Source organism: Trachurus japonicus, chromosome 23 (genome assembly GCF_045865225.1).
Source record: "Trachurus japonicus isolate A0001 chromosome 23, Traja_1.0".
Classification (NCBI taxonomy): Eukaryota; Metazoa; Chordata; class Actinopteri; order Carangiformes; family Carangidae; genus Trachurus; species Trachurus japonicus.
The window spans coordinates 9,372,811-9,390,006 of NC_140929.1; the positions used below are offsets into that span (position 1 = coordinate 9,372,811).

The 17,196-nt window shown below is 40.2% G+C and overlaps 1 protein-coding gene across 3 annotated transcripts in view; it reads right to left on the reverse strand.

Moving 5' to 3' along the window:
• The window catches only part of anks1b (ankyrin repeat and sterile alpha motif domain containing 1B), a 223,172-nt gene that overhangs the window by 156,774 nt on the left and 49,202 nt on the right, over positions 1–17,196 (reverse strand). For all 3 annotated transcript variants that reach the window (XM_085769577.1, XM_085769576.1, XM_085769579.1), the window contains exons 2-3: positions 5,034–5,114; positions 1,649–1,805 (exon numbers count right to left, since the gene is read on the reverse strand). In XM_085769577.1, coding sequence (XP_085625703.1) covers positions 1,649–1,805; positions 5,034–5,114 — 238 coding nt within the window. The remainder of the gene's footprint in view (positions 1–1,648; positions 1,806–5,033; positions 5,115–17,196) is intronic.

Sequence of the window (17,196 nt, forward strand, 5' to 3'; positions counted from 1 at the left end):
TTCTTGTCCCTAGTTTTAAAAGAAAAAAGAAGATTGAGCTGTGATAAGGACAGCGCAAACACAAACTACGAACCCTAACCTTCTGTTTACCACTAAAACACATTAGCCCAAACAAAACATCTGCCAGCCTGACATTACAACATCATCTTCCTGGAAAACAACAACAACAACATCTTTGTAAAACCACTCTTTTTTCATGTTGAATTCCACAGTATCAGAAAATCCACTGATCAAGAAAGTATTTTTCACAAAAGACCAAACTGTGATGGCGCCACAGGCTGCAGCTTTGTAGATGTTGGTAGAAATGTAAAAAAAAACAACAACAAAAAAACAACATTGTCTCTGCTGGGTTCTTATTTGTACAAAACACCAAAAAATACTGAGAAAACAGCACTAGACTTTCTTTGATTGGGAAATTATTCCCTATATTTAACAAGTCTCACCTCCTACACACAGGCAGCAGGGAGAAGCTGTTTCTCCTGGGTTCGCTGAAGCAATTCCAGGACATGTAACAAATCATTAAATAAAATATCCAGAAAACGCCGACTGAATGTTTTGCACAAAGTGATAAACTGATAAAGTCTAAAAGCCTGCGACAGGGGATTTTCAAATGGGCTTCAATGACACACGCACACATACACACACACAGCGACTTCTCTGAAGTCAGCATCTATGTACAACATCTTCTCAATCAGCAGCTTCCACTGCGTGTGTGTTCACTAAGCCTGCACAGCAGCCCGATCAGCTCTACAAATCATTGAAAGGGTAAAAAAAAACAAAAAAAAACGGAAATTACTCGTGTTCACTTGCTGACAAACCTCTTCATTTCAAGGGCAAGGGACACCGTTTATCATGGCAAACAATTAGGTCCTAACAACTCTCCGAGGGAAATGATTTGGCTAATGGTGACAGAGGAAAATGCGCTTATTAGGCAGAGTAAATAACGCTCCAATAACCTGGGGGGTCCATTACTTCACCGCCATCAGGAGGAGGATTATTAAAAAAGACATCTTAAGTCATTAACATTTTAGCCAACACTTCTGATTAAACACCTCATGTTCGTCTTAAAAAGCAGCGCGTCAGTGAGCCGTGACATCATCAATATGCTGCAAGCAGAGATGGACGGAGAAAGAGCGAGGGAGGAGAAAAGGGTCATTTTTGCTAATGAGGAACGACAGCATTGGCAGGCTGGATGTTCCCAGAGCTGAGACGCCTATCACACGTCTATCACAAAGAGAGAGATCAGTGGAAACTATAAAGGATCGGCTGTGTTGGATAAAAGCCAGAAAAGGATGACCTGTGGCAGCGCTGGTTTACCTGCCCCGAGAAAGACAAGGAGGAATTCATTCAACTTTAATTTAGTGGATAAGACCTTTCCTGGTACAGTTATAAAACACAGGGGAAGTCTCTGTGGATTTCAACAATATTTGGCATGAACTCAGGTTAAGCAGCCGACTGAAAGCCTCCTTAACCACTTCCCCAGCCTCCCGGCATCCTCGCATGTCTACAGTATTTCGTAGCAAAGAAGATTTCAGAACGGGAATTAAATAAGACTGAGGAGAGATAGTGTGCTCTTCAAGGTGGTGTTAGAGATGTTGAAGGCTATTAGGGAGGATGATGATGATGATGATGACAAGGGGATGTTTACCTGTTGGTTGACCCGGCAGTGCGAGGGTCCGTGATGGATGAGGATACGGACAATGTCCACATCTCCCCTCCAGGCAGCCAGGTGCAGCGGGAAGCAGCCTTTGCTGTCTGCCACGTTTGTGGACGCCTCAAACTGAAGCAGCTTCAGCACCACATCCCTGAGAGAGAGAGAGATAAGGAGGGAGGTAAATGCAGACATATACACATCAATAGATCAATGGATTGAGTGTGGAGGGATGAAGAGGGAAGCAGAGATGAGCTCACACAAGATCTGAACTCTGATATTGCAGAATACAGTCACACTTTCATTGGGTATATAAAAAATTAAAATGTCTAACCCTGATGACAACCCAACTATCCCCAAAGGTAATAACTTTATTTAATAATTGTTTGATTCACACGGAGGGAACTGAAATCAAAATACATAAGGCACACACCTTTGTTCTGACAGTCTCATACCTTGTTAATGTGTTGATATCTTGTAAAATTAAATTGCTTATCTTTTCGTTCATTATCAGTGCACTAGTGTCTGCTTGTTTTTGCTGTCATACATAGTTAATGTTCCCTTGAGCTTGAAAGGTGACTGTTGCGATGATTGTCTGGCTTTTTCTTTTGATGTCATATGACCTTATTGAAGCAACAGGTTGCCCCCTCCTCCGAGATACTGGTTAAAATAGGTATTAATTGGTTATTGAGGGAATCACAGTAGCCTGTGAGTGAGTGATCAGAAAACCCCTCAGGCCAAGAGGAAATAATGAGTTCAATTGGAAATAATCAAGGATTGGCAGAATGCAACTGGCTCAATGTTATTTATAGATAGGCAGGCAGGCAGGCAGGTAGACAGATAGACGAACACAGTGCTTAATTAATCCCGAAGGGAAAATGTAGAATACCTTCCCTCTAATAAAGTAATCCACATTACTCAAATAGATAAAGTGACAAATCACAGAGCTGTGGGTTTGTGCTGGAAATCCATTTAGTTGCTGCTCAGTTAGTAATGTCAGTGTCAGTGATACTGTTTCATATTAGCAAAGCCTTCAGCTGAAGTTGTCACCTCTGTCTGAAGAGAAAAGGTGAAGTGCTTCATTTGCATTCAAAATGTCAGTGGGAGAAACAGAGGAGAGAGAAGGGCAAAACCTCTCCCAGGAGCAAGGGGTGAGAGCACCACTGAGGATCATTAATGAACTGCTTTGTTAATTTCAATAATCTATTATATTTTTCATCGAATTCACTCAGGTATTAGTGTCAGTTCAGCAGCAGAATCACACTGGGACGATCTCAGGGTCAAACATGAGAATAATCAACTTCTTGGTGATTGGATTCAGCATGCATGCATTGCCACAATGATTTTAATGTGGCAAAAAGTAGCCTAATTCCCCAGTAACAAATCTCTGAATACAGAACTGCCTGTTGCCAAGGTTTTTCTGTCTTCATCTTAATTGCCATTTCTTTTTTACTTTTCCACCTAAATATTAAATTACTCCTCTGCAGTTTTTTTTTTTGTTGGCGGCCTAATTTTCACTCTGAGGTTGCATTTTTCTCTCCCTCCCTCCTCTTCTCTCCAGTTGATCTGAAGGAGGAAATCCACATAATTGCCCCCAAAACACAGTACTAATCCTTCAGTTCCGTCAAACTGTGATAGCAGTCAGGCTTGCAGCTAATCCACACTGTGTAACGGATTTCTCAGCAGGTCCATGTGAAGGAAGCAAGCTGCATTGCAGTCCCATACAGATGCAGACACTTAAGAGATATTCAATCAATTGCAAAAACACTTTTTTTTTTTGCATTTTTGAGCATCCATGATGACACTTAGTTTTGATACCAAGATGTACAAAAAACTGTCATGACTCAGAAACAGTGCCAGCTATTTTTAAAGTGATTATATGAAAATCAATTTAAGTTAATTTGAAGATCACATTATTTCTTAATTCTATGAGTCTCCATCTAATCAAATGTGGTCACAGCTCATTAGATTAATGCAAAAATCTGTGCTGGGTCTATACTCAAGAAAAGTATATTCCCGCCAGGAGAGCAGACATCTTTGAGCCCTTTCTTTCTTTTCAAATCTTAATTTAAAGAATGTTCACTACATATGGCAATGTAAATGATGCTGCTCATAGTGATGAACCTTTCATCTGGGGAAAGGCATCAAATTAATTGTCAGACTAAATATGTCATGGTCATAAATTGCTTGACAATCTTGAGTAGGATTTCTTTGGTACCTTGGTTACATAAGACGTATAAAGGGTTACCCTTCATGCCAACAGATAATATTTAGCTTCTAGGACATTTTTCTGGGAAAATTGGGTTAGCAACACAAAAGTAGCATTGGCATAAAATACAGCCCTGTAGCAGAGCTGCTGTGACCTCCTACAGTAGTAGCAGGGTTGTACCTCTACGAAGAGAAAAAAAAACTATTTACTTTCTTGACATCATTAGAAAACCCGCAAATTATAACAAGGTTTTCCTTTAGTTGTTTGGTGCCACCACTGCTGCTCGGCAACGATTCAACAAGTGTGTTAGAAACACAATGTCGGTGCTGGTGCTATAAAGCAAAAAAAGATAAGGCTACAGGACAGCTAGCTCACCATACCTTGACAAATGATACATTTTACACCGTTCTTTTCACTTTCTAAAACCTATTTTATCTCTTAACAGTGTTAGAAAACGACAAATTACATACGACGTCAGGTTTTCCTCCCGCTGTTCCTCGGAAAAATCCCACAGGTTGAGTTACCATGGAAACACTTGATAGCTGGCACTGGCAGCGTTACCATGGCAGAAGGCTGTAACTAGCTTGTCTTCGCTAGCTTGGGGTCAGGATAGCTAGCTCACTACTACCTTAGTTTTCACCTTAAAATAAGTCGGGTTTTATTCCTGCAAATCTGTCTAGCTTATTTAGAGCAAAAAATAATACAGTACAGAGCAGTGCAGTTGTTATCTCTATGTTATGACTTTACTTTGGCCAGGTGTTCACATGTAGACCTGCGATGACGACATTTGGACCACAGGAAGTGGTACGTATATGACCGCCGTTAGTCTTCAACACCGGTTTATAACTTAAAGAGGAGTGGATATTGAGCTTACATTCATCAAACGGACTAAAACAATACTCAAAAGAATTTAAAATGTTGAACATCTGCTTAAAATTTGGTTAACCAACCTTTTTTTTTTCTTCGTCGCCATATTGTGTTCAGTTACCATATACTGCCCCCTAGTGGTCAATAGTATCATTGCTCCAAGAGGTTTATTTACAAGAGATACCAGTAACCTACCTCCTTTTTGTGTCTTAATGAGTTGTTTCTCAATTGAAATCGTTGTATGTATCAACACTGAAGATAATAATACATCTTTAATCATATCACGTCAGTGGGGTGTAGTCTTACCTGTGTCCATTGAGTGAAGCATGATGTAAAGGCGTGTATCCTGAGCTGTCTGTGCAGTTGACATTCAGGCCTTTCCACATGCTGTGAAGAAACACATACACCAGAAGTCAGAGTCAGATACACACACTGAAACTTATACAGTACATCACATGTGCCTGGTGTTTGGTAATGTGTTGATTGATACTGTGTGGTGCTTGTTTCCAGGTTTATGGTAATGGTTAAGTGTTTGTGAGGTGTTTTTCATACAGCGTCGCGTCACACACCATGCCTCCTTTACAAATATATTCTACATTTTACTTTATCAGTTTCTTTGAATTGTTACTTCTCCTGTTTCCTACACCTGCTCTGTTTTAAAACCAGGAAAAATGACAAACTACATTTAGCCAATTAAGTGGTTTCTTCACACAGAAGAATTTTACTGCGTTGTAATTGGGTCCTGAGGCAAGAAGTATAATTTCTCATTTGAAGCTTTCGCCCACAAGAGTTTAAGTCTTATTTCATCACATTGGCAAATAGAGAAAGTGAGTGAGGTCAGCCCCTTGTACCCACAAAAGGCTGAGCATGCAAATAAAACCACACAAAACAGAATCTCATAAGGATCGCCAGATAGGCACAACCTGTGGGCGTAACAAGACACATTAAAACACACTCATGTATACACACTCATACATATTGCACACACATACAGCCCAGGGTTTTTCCAGGGCTATAATTATATGACCTCTCTTTTTCACATGAAGTCCTCCGAGCGCGTCAGAGAGAAGTACTAATTAGCTGAATTCCAGTCTGAGCAGCTCTAGGCTGAAAAGCTGAATCACATAACTTCTACGAGCCACCGAGTTACCTTTTTGCTTAGAGACGGCAAAATACAGTAGCTTTTGACAAAAACCCACTTACTCTTTCCGTTACTGAAACACATATACACACTATATTTGCTGATATGAAGCAAGAGTTTTTCATTTCACATTGGTTATTGCATTTTTACATTTTAGGCGATGAAGCTTTAAAATTGCACCAGAATCTATTTAATTGCCAAAAAAATATGTGTCTAGTCACAACCCTCACCCAGGCGCTCCCTTATATTGATTTTGGAATGGAAGCATCTGGGAAATGAATACTTAAACATCAGTAATAAGTGTTTCCTCAAACAAAATCCATTTTTAAGAATCATTTTTACTTAATTATTTATGCATTTCAATTTAAATTCTATTTTCCCCTTCAACAGAATTAATTCAGTGTCTTAAGGTGATCTTTTGCTTTGGAAAGACTGGTGATGCAGCCGCTGCGGCAAACGGCTTAGTGTTGTGGAAGCCTGAATTTAGTGTACACTAATCAATAGACACACACACATCTACCAAGGCAACAAATGAAAAACATTTTATTTTGTTGAAATAAATGATGACTGCCGAAAAAACAACAACTCCTAAATCAATTCAAGATTGAAAAAAATGTCCACATTAACAAACACAAGCATTATGGGATATATAAGCAACCATCACAAATTTACAGCTCACTCACATCAACATCGAATGAGCAACGAGGCTGAAAAAACACACACACATACAGTCTGCAGCAGACTGAAGTCAGAGGTCAGGAGACCACAGACAGACAGACAGACAGACAGACCCAGCACAAGCTTGTTTCTATTGAGTCACATGATCTCCGCACACTCAGAATGTGTGTATGTGTGTCTGTATCGATTGCACTGGCCCGCTGACCCCTTTCAGCGCTGACCTATACCAGCCAGTGGGATGTGTTGTTAGGAAGAGCCGACTGACAGAGGATGAGGGCAGAGGGAGAGAAAGCAAACTGCAGGAAAACATGATGGAGTTTCTACTCCAGTAAATGTGGATGGGTTTAATTCACAAACATTCATTATGGAAAGGATATAGTGCTATATACCAAAACTAAGAAATGTAATATTGTTTTTGTTCTCCCATACTTGGTGTAGCTTTTACATACCATGTTATCAATCAGCCACATCCAGTTGCAATTTGTTATCTCATTTTCTCACATTTCTTTTTAATACATACAGTAAACATCCCCACCTTGAAACAAGCAATAAACCTACCGTTGTAATATTTTAAGTGAGATTTATCAAAATGTTCCATTTCTTTGGAGTGTTTCTAATTAAATACCTAATTAATCTCATAAAACTACACAGCTTGTTCCATACGCTCCCCTAAGCTGTTATCTAATAGCTGTTTACTGAACAAACCCACGCTTGAACACACACTTACACGCACACACCTACTATATGCACCAGTGCTGTTACCTTCAAACATCTGCACACCAATTCAATAAAAACCTGCCGTACAAAGCGTCTTTCATGTCAGCAGAGCGCCGTACAGCCACAAACACAATCCGCCTCTCTCCCACACATCCACAAACGCGCCGTGTTAACGCACAGCCGCAGCAGTCAGACCCCTCAGTCACGTAACCGTCAGAGCAGCCTGCACAAACAAATCCATGTGGTGACTTTGTGTGTGACGGACTGTGTAAACGCTGTTCTCAGTGTGCGTGAGCCTCCAAGGCCAGAGTTTAACAAGGTGTTGTGTTTACATCACCCCTCCATGTCATAGAGTAGCTACACGCTTACATATGTGTTTGTAGCAACAACATTAGTGGGTGAGACAGAGAATCACAGACTAGGCTTGGGCGATAGGACGAATGTATCGCCAATCGACCACCGGCTGAGTCCGTCACGGTTGATTTAATTTTTGGCGATTGTCTGGGCGATTTTTTTTGCATTTTATTTCGCCAAATTAATGGTCTGGCTCCACAGAATTCAACTCTAATTTACATGGAGCACAATTCAAAGCATGCGTAAATTGGATCTGGCAGCTATAATATGTATGTTATTCACACTGATTTCCGACGAGTCTGAATTATTTTTAGAAGAGCGTTATGGCTGTAATGTTTTATGATATTCAGTGTGCCCTTATTTTGAAATCCTTGTACCGGAGGTTACTGTTACCAAGGATACTGAAATAAAAGTAGCGAAGCTCCGGACAGAGTTGCGGTGATTGTATCCACGTTATGAAAACACATGTGTCGATCACAACAACGGATTATCAAGCTGATTATCCATACGAAAGGTAGGCTGCCGGTTCTCACGGCCCGGACTTTTTGAGGGTGTGTGTGTGTGTGTGTGTGTGTGTGTGTGTGTGTGTGTGTGTGTGTGTGTGTGTGTGTGTGTGTGTGTGTGTGTGTGTGTGTGCGCGCCGAGCGGACCCGTCTAGAGACACGCGTCTATGGGACAGGCTTTTATTTAATTTAGAACAAATCTTATGCTCAGCAAAGATGGAAAATATATAGTCTAATATAATAAAATGGTTCTGTTGTTTGGATACTTTGGATCCAGAGCAGCATTCATTTACAAGTCAGCACCAATTAAACTACTTTTAAATAGCCTAAACGTAAACATTTAATAACTCGGGTCAGGTCGGAGTCGGACCACGGCTTCTTTTTTTCTTTCTTCCTCACAGGAGAAATAAGGTGTGCGCTGCGCTGCGCACACCTCGCTTCTCTCTGAGCGTCGGTGCTCTGGTTGTGACTGATCTGCTGCCTTGAATCCGCCCTTTATACGTGCGCGTTCACAGATTCACAGCAATTCTGTTGAAATTATTTATCTATCACCTGCGCTCTGCACACGTGTCATAACGGCCGAATATATCGTCAACCGCCGATTTAAAGGGGTACGGTGGCCGATTGGAATTTTGTTACCTATCGCCCAAGCCTATCACAGACCTACATCGAGCTGCTTTTTATAGTCCTGAAGCTCAGTGGTTTGCAAAGTTTGAACTGCGGCTACTTAGCAAGATGAGGAAAACTGCAATTAAAATAATTAAATAATAATTGCTTTAAGTGCATTATTACAATATATATATTATATGATATTTTCAACTTATTTGCCATCTCATCTTTCTATTGCCTGCCCTCAAAACATCATTAATCAGGTCATAAACTAGTGTTGCTTCTGAAATAGCTTGTTTTCTAGCATATGTGGCTACAAAAATATGCACACGATTGAAAAGAAAGAAAAAAAGACCCGACTGTTTAATTGACATGATTTCTTTTACTTTCCTTTATCAGAATCCGTTTTTATTGTCACTGTACTTTATATATTTGCTGTATAGCCTGCAAAAGTAGCCAGAAGTCGTGAATGCTACACAAGGTTAGCAGTTAGCATTCAGCCAGTGAAGACCAAGATTTCATCATATTCGTCTTAGCTCACTAACAATTTCTCTGTGGTACATGGTTTAATCATGGCAGGTACAGTATTTTCCTTTCTATTATTTTGGAGATATTCCCACTGTCGTCCTTTAATATCCCCTTTAGAGACGGATGCTGCTTAGTCACTGTGACAAGTAAAATTAATTGTGTCCATTGACAGTTTGTGTCCAATTCCCTTTTTTAACAGTTTTTTTTATGTTTTGAGACTGAACCTGCTGAAACAAACCAAACAAAAAAACAAAAAACAGGACATGCCACTCACAGATAGTAACAGCTTGAACTCGGTGGATCTCCTACCAGGACCTGTTTTCCTATCACAGTGTCCTGTCCTGCTCTACAAATGTTCCACCTATAAATTCCCAGACTCAGCTTGATGCCGTATCGCATCTCTATTGTTTTCTGTGCTCTCGATTAGAGCATGAAGCCAGCCAGCAGAGTTTAAATAGAATTAGTAGGCGACTTGAGATTAGATAATGGAGAAGAGGTGCTGCTGCAGGAATGCAGACTCTTGCTGGATTAGTCAAATATGCAGACAACGTCCTACCTAATTAACCTCAGGAGCTGCAGCAACGTGAAGGAAAGCTCGGGTTAGAAAAGCTGTCTTGTACTTTATGTGTGTGAGTGCAACTACTGCCACTATTCCTCACATATACATCAAAATGTAATGTGTGTTTTTCTGGGTCGTTCATTGACTTTGCCTTTTTTTCTGGGCGCCAAACAACAACAATCGAGTCTTATTTTGCATTAGAGATGTCTGACTCAATCTTGAAAGGCTCGTATCTTTCTCTCTCTCTCTGTGTCCGACTCTGCTTTCCCCTTGTTGAGGTCAAAACACTCTTTTTTTTTATTATTTAAGGACTGAAAAGTAAAGGGGTCAAACGTCATGAAAGGCCTCCCAGCAGGCAGAGCAGCGCTGCCCTCTGTTTGAACTCCTCTACAGTTACAGTCTGGCAGTTTCTCCTTGCCTTTACCTCACTTTACTATCACAGCACACGGAAGAGTACACACTGACATGATCAAGTGTAGAAGTACCAAAAAAGAACAACGTAATGTGGTTGTATCTAACAGCAAGGGGTCTGTTGCAGCCTTTTATCATTTGCTAAGAAATAATGAATTGAAGTGTATAAGAACATAGATCATATCTTAACAAGGTAAAAACTCTCTGAATCTACAAACAGCTAATTTATGTTTTCACTGACAATTAACGAGCTGAAGATAAGATTTATGTTTGACAAAAAAAGCAGGCGATGAAAGCTTGAAACCAATGTTCTACGTATCCCATTTGCAAAAACATCACCTCAAGCAATTTAAAAAATGTTGTTGTGCATTAAACAAGAGCTAAAATGAGTCCCTAACTCTTCAGCGCTGTCACTTTTTTTTCATCATTTCAGAAGAGGACCTAAAATGTCTTTCAAGTAGTCAGGAAATAAAAGGAATCTCATTTTGGATGCAGACTCTTCATTCAGCATTTCAGAATGAAAGCCTTCATTTGCTTGTTCTCACCATGGATATTAAGGCTGGCGTTAAGTTGCAGCAAAGTTCGGGCCACATCAAAGCAGAGTATTGTCTTCAAAGGAACAGGAACGAAAGGAACAGGGAAAAACCTTTGTAGTCCTGGACTCTTTTTTTTTTTTTTTTTTTAAAGGGGAACGTTTTTCTTTTTTAAAGCAAGGGAAGTGAAGTCAACTGGGTTCAACATCCTGTTGAAATTCCTAATATCTAATCACAAAAATCAAAGGCTGTTTTTTGTTTTTTCATAAAAAACGGAGGGCTCACAACGACAGCAAAAAAAAAACACGACAGGAAATCAAAAAGAGACCCAATGTGAGTTGAGGTGCGTTCACTATCAGAGCAGATAATATCAGACAGGAAGTGCACTTGCTTCATAACTGTTCTGAGCAAGAACCAGAAAAGAAGATTCCTCCTGATGAAGAGCAGCGCTGCAAGAGCACACACTGATATGACCTATACTATAGGATGACGAGAACACATACGCACACACGCACATGCACACACAGAGCCGGCCTTTGATGTTTAAAGCCGACTCACATGGAGATAGTCCATCCCCTATGATGCTTTAGGGCACGAATACTCGGCTCTGCATTCTAATGTCTTGAGCAGGTGCACAGGTATGGATAAGGTTTATGCATTTGTGTGTGTGTGTGTGTGTGTGTGTGCAGGTGTGCAGTGTGTGTGTTTGGTGTCATAGGTGAGATCAGGCTCAATTACAGAGCAAGGTGTGTGGAAACTCTCAAAAGACCAATTAAATTTCTGCACAGAGAGATGTGAATCATCTTTCCTTCTCTTCCTCTACGGCTCTCTTTCTTTCAGTTATTTGCTTTCTCCGTCTTTTCTCTCTCTCTCTCTCTCTCTCTCAGCTTCTACAATAATCACAATAAGGACGGAATATAACAATTATATTTGCATACACAGAGGGGCAGGGAGGTGGAGGGGAACAACTGAGTTTGTGTGTTCATGAATGACAAAACAGGAACTTCAAAGCGATGCTCCAACTATAAATGTGCCTTTGGCGTACACGCAAACACATACACACTTGACTTTTCCCTGCATATACACACCAGTGTGGTCCAAGCAGAGGCTGGAAATTAGTGGATTTGTCGATACCAGAATTTGTTTGAAAAATTGCATTTGATGTGTTTGTTTTTACATAAGCGCAGCAACATGATCTAACTATTTTGGAGAAGACAACTTAGATGTAGTTACGTGAAGGTGGCCCATTAGTAGCGCCACGGACAAATGTTTTCGCTATTTCCTATAGGTTGTGTCGTGCCATTCCAGTAACTAACAGTTGGTGGCAGTAATGAGCCAATAAATGTAGGAATCCACAAAAAAAACACAGAAGAAGTTGGCAAATACGAACGTAAACAACATAGGTTTCAAATTCAAAATCAGCTGTAAAAATGTTCAATGCATAAGGAAAAATAAATAAATAAATAAATAAAAGATACATAAGAATTAATAAAATATACATACAATAAAATATTCATATATTTAAAAATGCAAATATATTGAGTCGAATTAAGAAATGATGAGGTCAAACATGCATATATTTATACTGTGCACCTGTAATAAGCCAATATCATCTGATTGCATCAACTTTATCAATGCATTACTCAGTCTATTTAACAAGCACGTAGACAGCAATCTCATTTTCACTTCTTATTCCCATGACATCATGAAGAAAATCCCATTCACACCCACACAGTTCAACAAGCAATCTTGTGCTGCATTCACAGAGCGAGGTGTTTCCCTCACTCCCCCTCTCACTTCCCTCGCAGATCTGTCACTCTCTACTGCTCCATTTCTGCACCAATTATAGTGACGAGTAAATCCACAGTATGCTTGATTCAGGAAGAAAATATCAACTCAAGTCTCAGTTTGTCAGAATAAATTGTCTATTATTGAGTTTGCAACCATTAAACAGCTGTTATATACATATAACAGTTATTACCACACTTGAATTTACAAGACGTAAATCTTTCACTATAATGTCAAACTACAGATTGTTTTTTTCTTAAATTTTACAACACATATGAAATCAATTTAGCCTTAGACAGGATTGAATCACAGCTTTTCTGTGATCTCGCCCTTCTCATCAGCTTCCTCGTCTCTAATTTGCTGAAACCATCCTTGTAAAATTGCTTCATATGTTTTTACATCTTTGGCAAAATAGCAGCTCGTCTTCGACAAAACCCCTCGTTAGCAGTTTTGTTCATTTGAATACGCCGTGCCGTGGTGGTATCCTCCAGCATGGGACTCGGTCCAACATGCAAATCAGGTCTATTGCTGCTGAAAAGCATAACTAACACATTGAATATTGCAGAGTTTTCCTTTCTGGATGACTCCATTAGGTCAGTGTTCATTCCAGCTAACAATCCTCAAAATACAGTTTCTGCTCCCAGTGAAAGATCCTGTTGGCAAACGGTGTTGGACTTTTAAAGTGGAAAATCTGGAAAAGGCTGCACTGGATTGAAGGGAACTGCAGAGGCCTTCATGGAGACATGTCAGTGGCAGAAGTCTGAACAAACCTAAAACAGGTGTTACTCTGAAACAATGGTTTTTAAAAGGACAAAAAATGAAAAGGACAAACTAAGGGTGCTACAAGATTTGTTAATTGATATTATTCTCTACACTGCTTCACAGTCATTACACACACACAAAAAAATCAAACTCGCTCTTGTTAAAATCTGTTAAATATGCAAAAATACATGATCTGTAGAGAATAGATGCAGCACATGCAGCTACTGTTGATTTAACTTAAAGGTCTTTGTGGTGAGCTAAGCTAACGAGCTATTGACTGTTGAGAAAGTCATTTAGTCTGCTCATTAATTCGCCATCATAGGGCAATTAAGCATTTTTCACTTCAGTTTTTTGTTATCCCCCTGCTGCCATAATATTTTTTCCTTAAACTACACAATGATGACAATGTTGAAATGTTAAAAATAGTTGTTGTTTTTTTTCACACATAACTGCAGTGTCATTTTTTGTTGGAAGAGTTGTGACATGACAAGAGTCTTACGAAATTTAGGAAACACCACTTTATAAGACCAAGTTGAAAGTCATAGTATCAAAAAAAAAGTTTAAAAATGCAGAGAGGATCCTGACTGTATTAAAGGATAAAGGTAAATATGCAGCGTGTAAATGAATGAATATGCAGGAAGGCCGGTCAGTCGGTGACAAATGCCCTCAAAGGAACAAACATCAGCTGACACGTTCAATAGGTGAAGAGGCCACTACTCTCATCACAGGAAGTAATTAATCTTCGGGTCAAACTGACCTCTGGTGCACGACAGTACATGGGGGTCTGTCTGTGGGGGGGCAGCGGGTTAAACACGCACACATGTATAGCGTTTGGAAGTGAGGCTGACCCCACTCTCTTCCAGACATACTCGCCAATAATTAAAACAAGACACATGTAATCGATAGCTGCAGAACTCCCCGCCGGGATTTAGGGAGTCTATTGATGAAGTTTGATCATTGATCATTTGGTTGTCCCGGGGGCTAGTTACTCCACATTAGAGAGAGAGAGAGAGACCCTCGGGAAGTATAAAACAAACTGAGTCAGATACAGGAGAGGATGTACAAAGGGCGGGGTTGTGAAAATGTTGGGGCTGTATCAAGGTCAGGATGATCAGGCTGGAGTGTCTCAAATAATAAATCACTCTCGAGAGCAAAAGACTGCCATATTACAGAACTCAAGTGTCCACTATCGCTGTGGGAAACACTGTATGCAAAGACCCAAACGCCCCTGACCTTTGCCCTCACTCATGAGCCGACATGTCACTCGATCAGGATGAAAGGGCGTTGGGCGGAGGGGAGGGAAAGACGAGAGGCAGCAAGAGAAAATAAATCAAAAGCCACAAAATTCTTATCACGCAGCACATCAAAGAAAGAGGAAAAAACAAAATGCTAAGAAAAAAAAAAGAAACGATAAAGTTACAGGGTATAGACAGACAACCGGATGACACCAACATTGTGAAAGCAGCTGAATACAGTTTCCACTTAGGCACACAAAGCTTCATCAGAACAGTTTGTCTATTTCCAAGTCTTAAACAATCTGGCAGTTTGTCTCCCAGCACACCTCCTTAAATAGAGATGGAAACATCCCTGCTGTGTCCTGAACTGACTCCTCATACTCAGCACAAGCCCGTCGGATAGAGACTCCACATCAAACTGGCAGGTTTCTCTCTCAAGCAGCACAAAGTTTCGCAGGGATTTCGTATGAAAAACACCCCGGTGACCTCTCTAGAATTAGATTTCTTTCAAACAGGAGCATGGTTCGACGACTATATATATATAAAAAAAAAAAAACGTGCTGAGACCCGAGAGTCCTACTTAATTTTCAACCTTTTACCAAAGTCAACTTATGATGAAACACTGTAAAAGGGACTCCAGATATGAGCGCTCTCATGTGAATAACTGCTAAAGCTGAAATTTCTTTTTCTTCCACTCGAATAAAAACTGCCATCTCTGCAAATCACCATGGGAACTGGTTGCTTTTATTGTCAAAGTTGGTTACCTTTGCTAAATGTCTGCTGAGTCACTTTATCACAAATGACAACTTTTCCCTTGACACATGCAGTGGATGAAAGTAGCCTAATAGTCTTACAACGAAAAACATATACCGTAGCTACTTTGGGCTGATAGATACAAAAGAAAAAACTTTAAGGGATCTTCAAAAAATATAAGTTTCTTTGAGGGGTTTATAGGAAATAAAGGTTGCATCGGTGCAACCGATTCTGTGACTCAGAATAAAACCTTTTGACCTTGTGCATGTTAATATTCTCTGTACTTTCCTTGGTCTGAGAAATGAACACTAAGTTAAATGTGGTTTCCTTCAATGTCTAAAGATATTGTGTATGAGAGTGAGTCAGCCTGAAGATAAAACAGCCTTGCTGATAGCACCATGTCACATCAGGTTAGCTAGCTCACTACATCTACTAGATGTCTGACAACTGATGTATATTTCACCGTTTTCAAATCTTCCTTTCAACTAATCATATCATTGTTTTGGGCTTAAAGGGATAGTTCAACATTTTGGCAAACTGCGGAGTTGTTGGATTGTGTATTGAGTTGTGAGTTGTATGTGAGTTTATTGAGGGAAACCAAGAAATCCAATGAGCCTCCGTAGCGTAGCTCTGAGCAGCTCACGGCTCTGCTCCGCCGTTCTAAAAACAGCTTGCACCGACAATTAAAGGTAACAAACCTACTCCTAAAACTATAGGGATTATGGCAATGGGCCAATTTGCCAAAAATTTTGAACTATCCCTTTAACAGGTTCTAAAAAGCTATGACTCAGGGCTTACAGGATTTGGGACTGTGAAGCAGCTGGTTCGCTAACATTAGCAGCTAATGTGCACAGCCGGTGCTAGTTCAAGTGTCACAGCTTTTAAAGATGAGTTAAACAATCTCATCAGTTATTAGCATAAATAGACAAATTAAGAAAATTGCCACCGTTAAATATCATCATTATTTTTTAACTAACTAAGCTAAGTCAAGTACTGCTGATGTAAATCAGTCTATTAAATGCTAGTTACAGCTGAATCCTTGGAGGAAAGACACCATAAGTAATTTATCTGACTGTTTTCATGCAAAGAGATGTAAGATAGGAATTTGTAGCCTAATTATGCTTGGTACAAACTTATCATGATGCAATGTAGACGAGCAGTACAGGCCCGAGGTTTAATCTGCAGAAAATAATTGCAATTTAAAATCATGATTGGAAGATTGGCCGAATCGTTTATCCCTAACATTTTTTATTAATAAAGATAAAGACAGTGAGAGAGACAAGCATGAAGGTCAGCAAACAGAACATGCTCACTTCAAAACACAGGGCAGGGCAAACTGCGGTGGACACAACAAGAGAGACGGGAAGATAGTGAAGGAGTTGGACGACATTTCCTCCTGCCTCTCTTTAATCAAACATCGCGACGCGGAGGTGGAGAAATGGCCGCGGTCTGCTTCACCGCTGCTGCTATTGATTTCCACTGCAGCCTTTCCAATCAGTCCCAATCTGTGGAGCTGCAAACAATCCGTTTAAGTGTGTGTATAAGCTGCATGTGTGTGTCTTCCTAAGGCAATTCTCCTCACAGTAAGTAAGTGACAGAAAGCTTTAGATCTCCACTTAACAACAGCCCAGCCACAAATCCATCTGGCCCGGCATCGATTCAGCCCAGATCTGTAGCACCGGGGATGGGAAATGTCAGCTCCAGGTCTCTATCTAAATGGGATAACTAATCTATAGAGTGGACCGTGGGAGTCAATGCATTTATACTGTAGATCGAGTGAGAGGAACTCCGGTGAAGGTCTTCAGATCCATGCACTGTCTTGACCCTTGTGACAGGGAAATAAAACTTCATATTTTCTTTCATAGGAGTGAGGCTGATACATTGGCAAACTGAAGAAG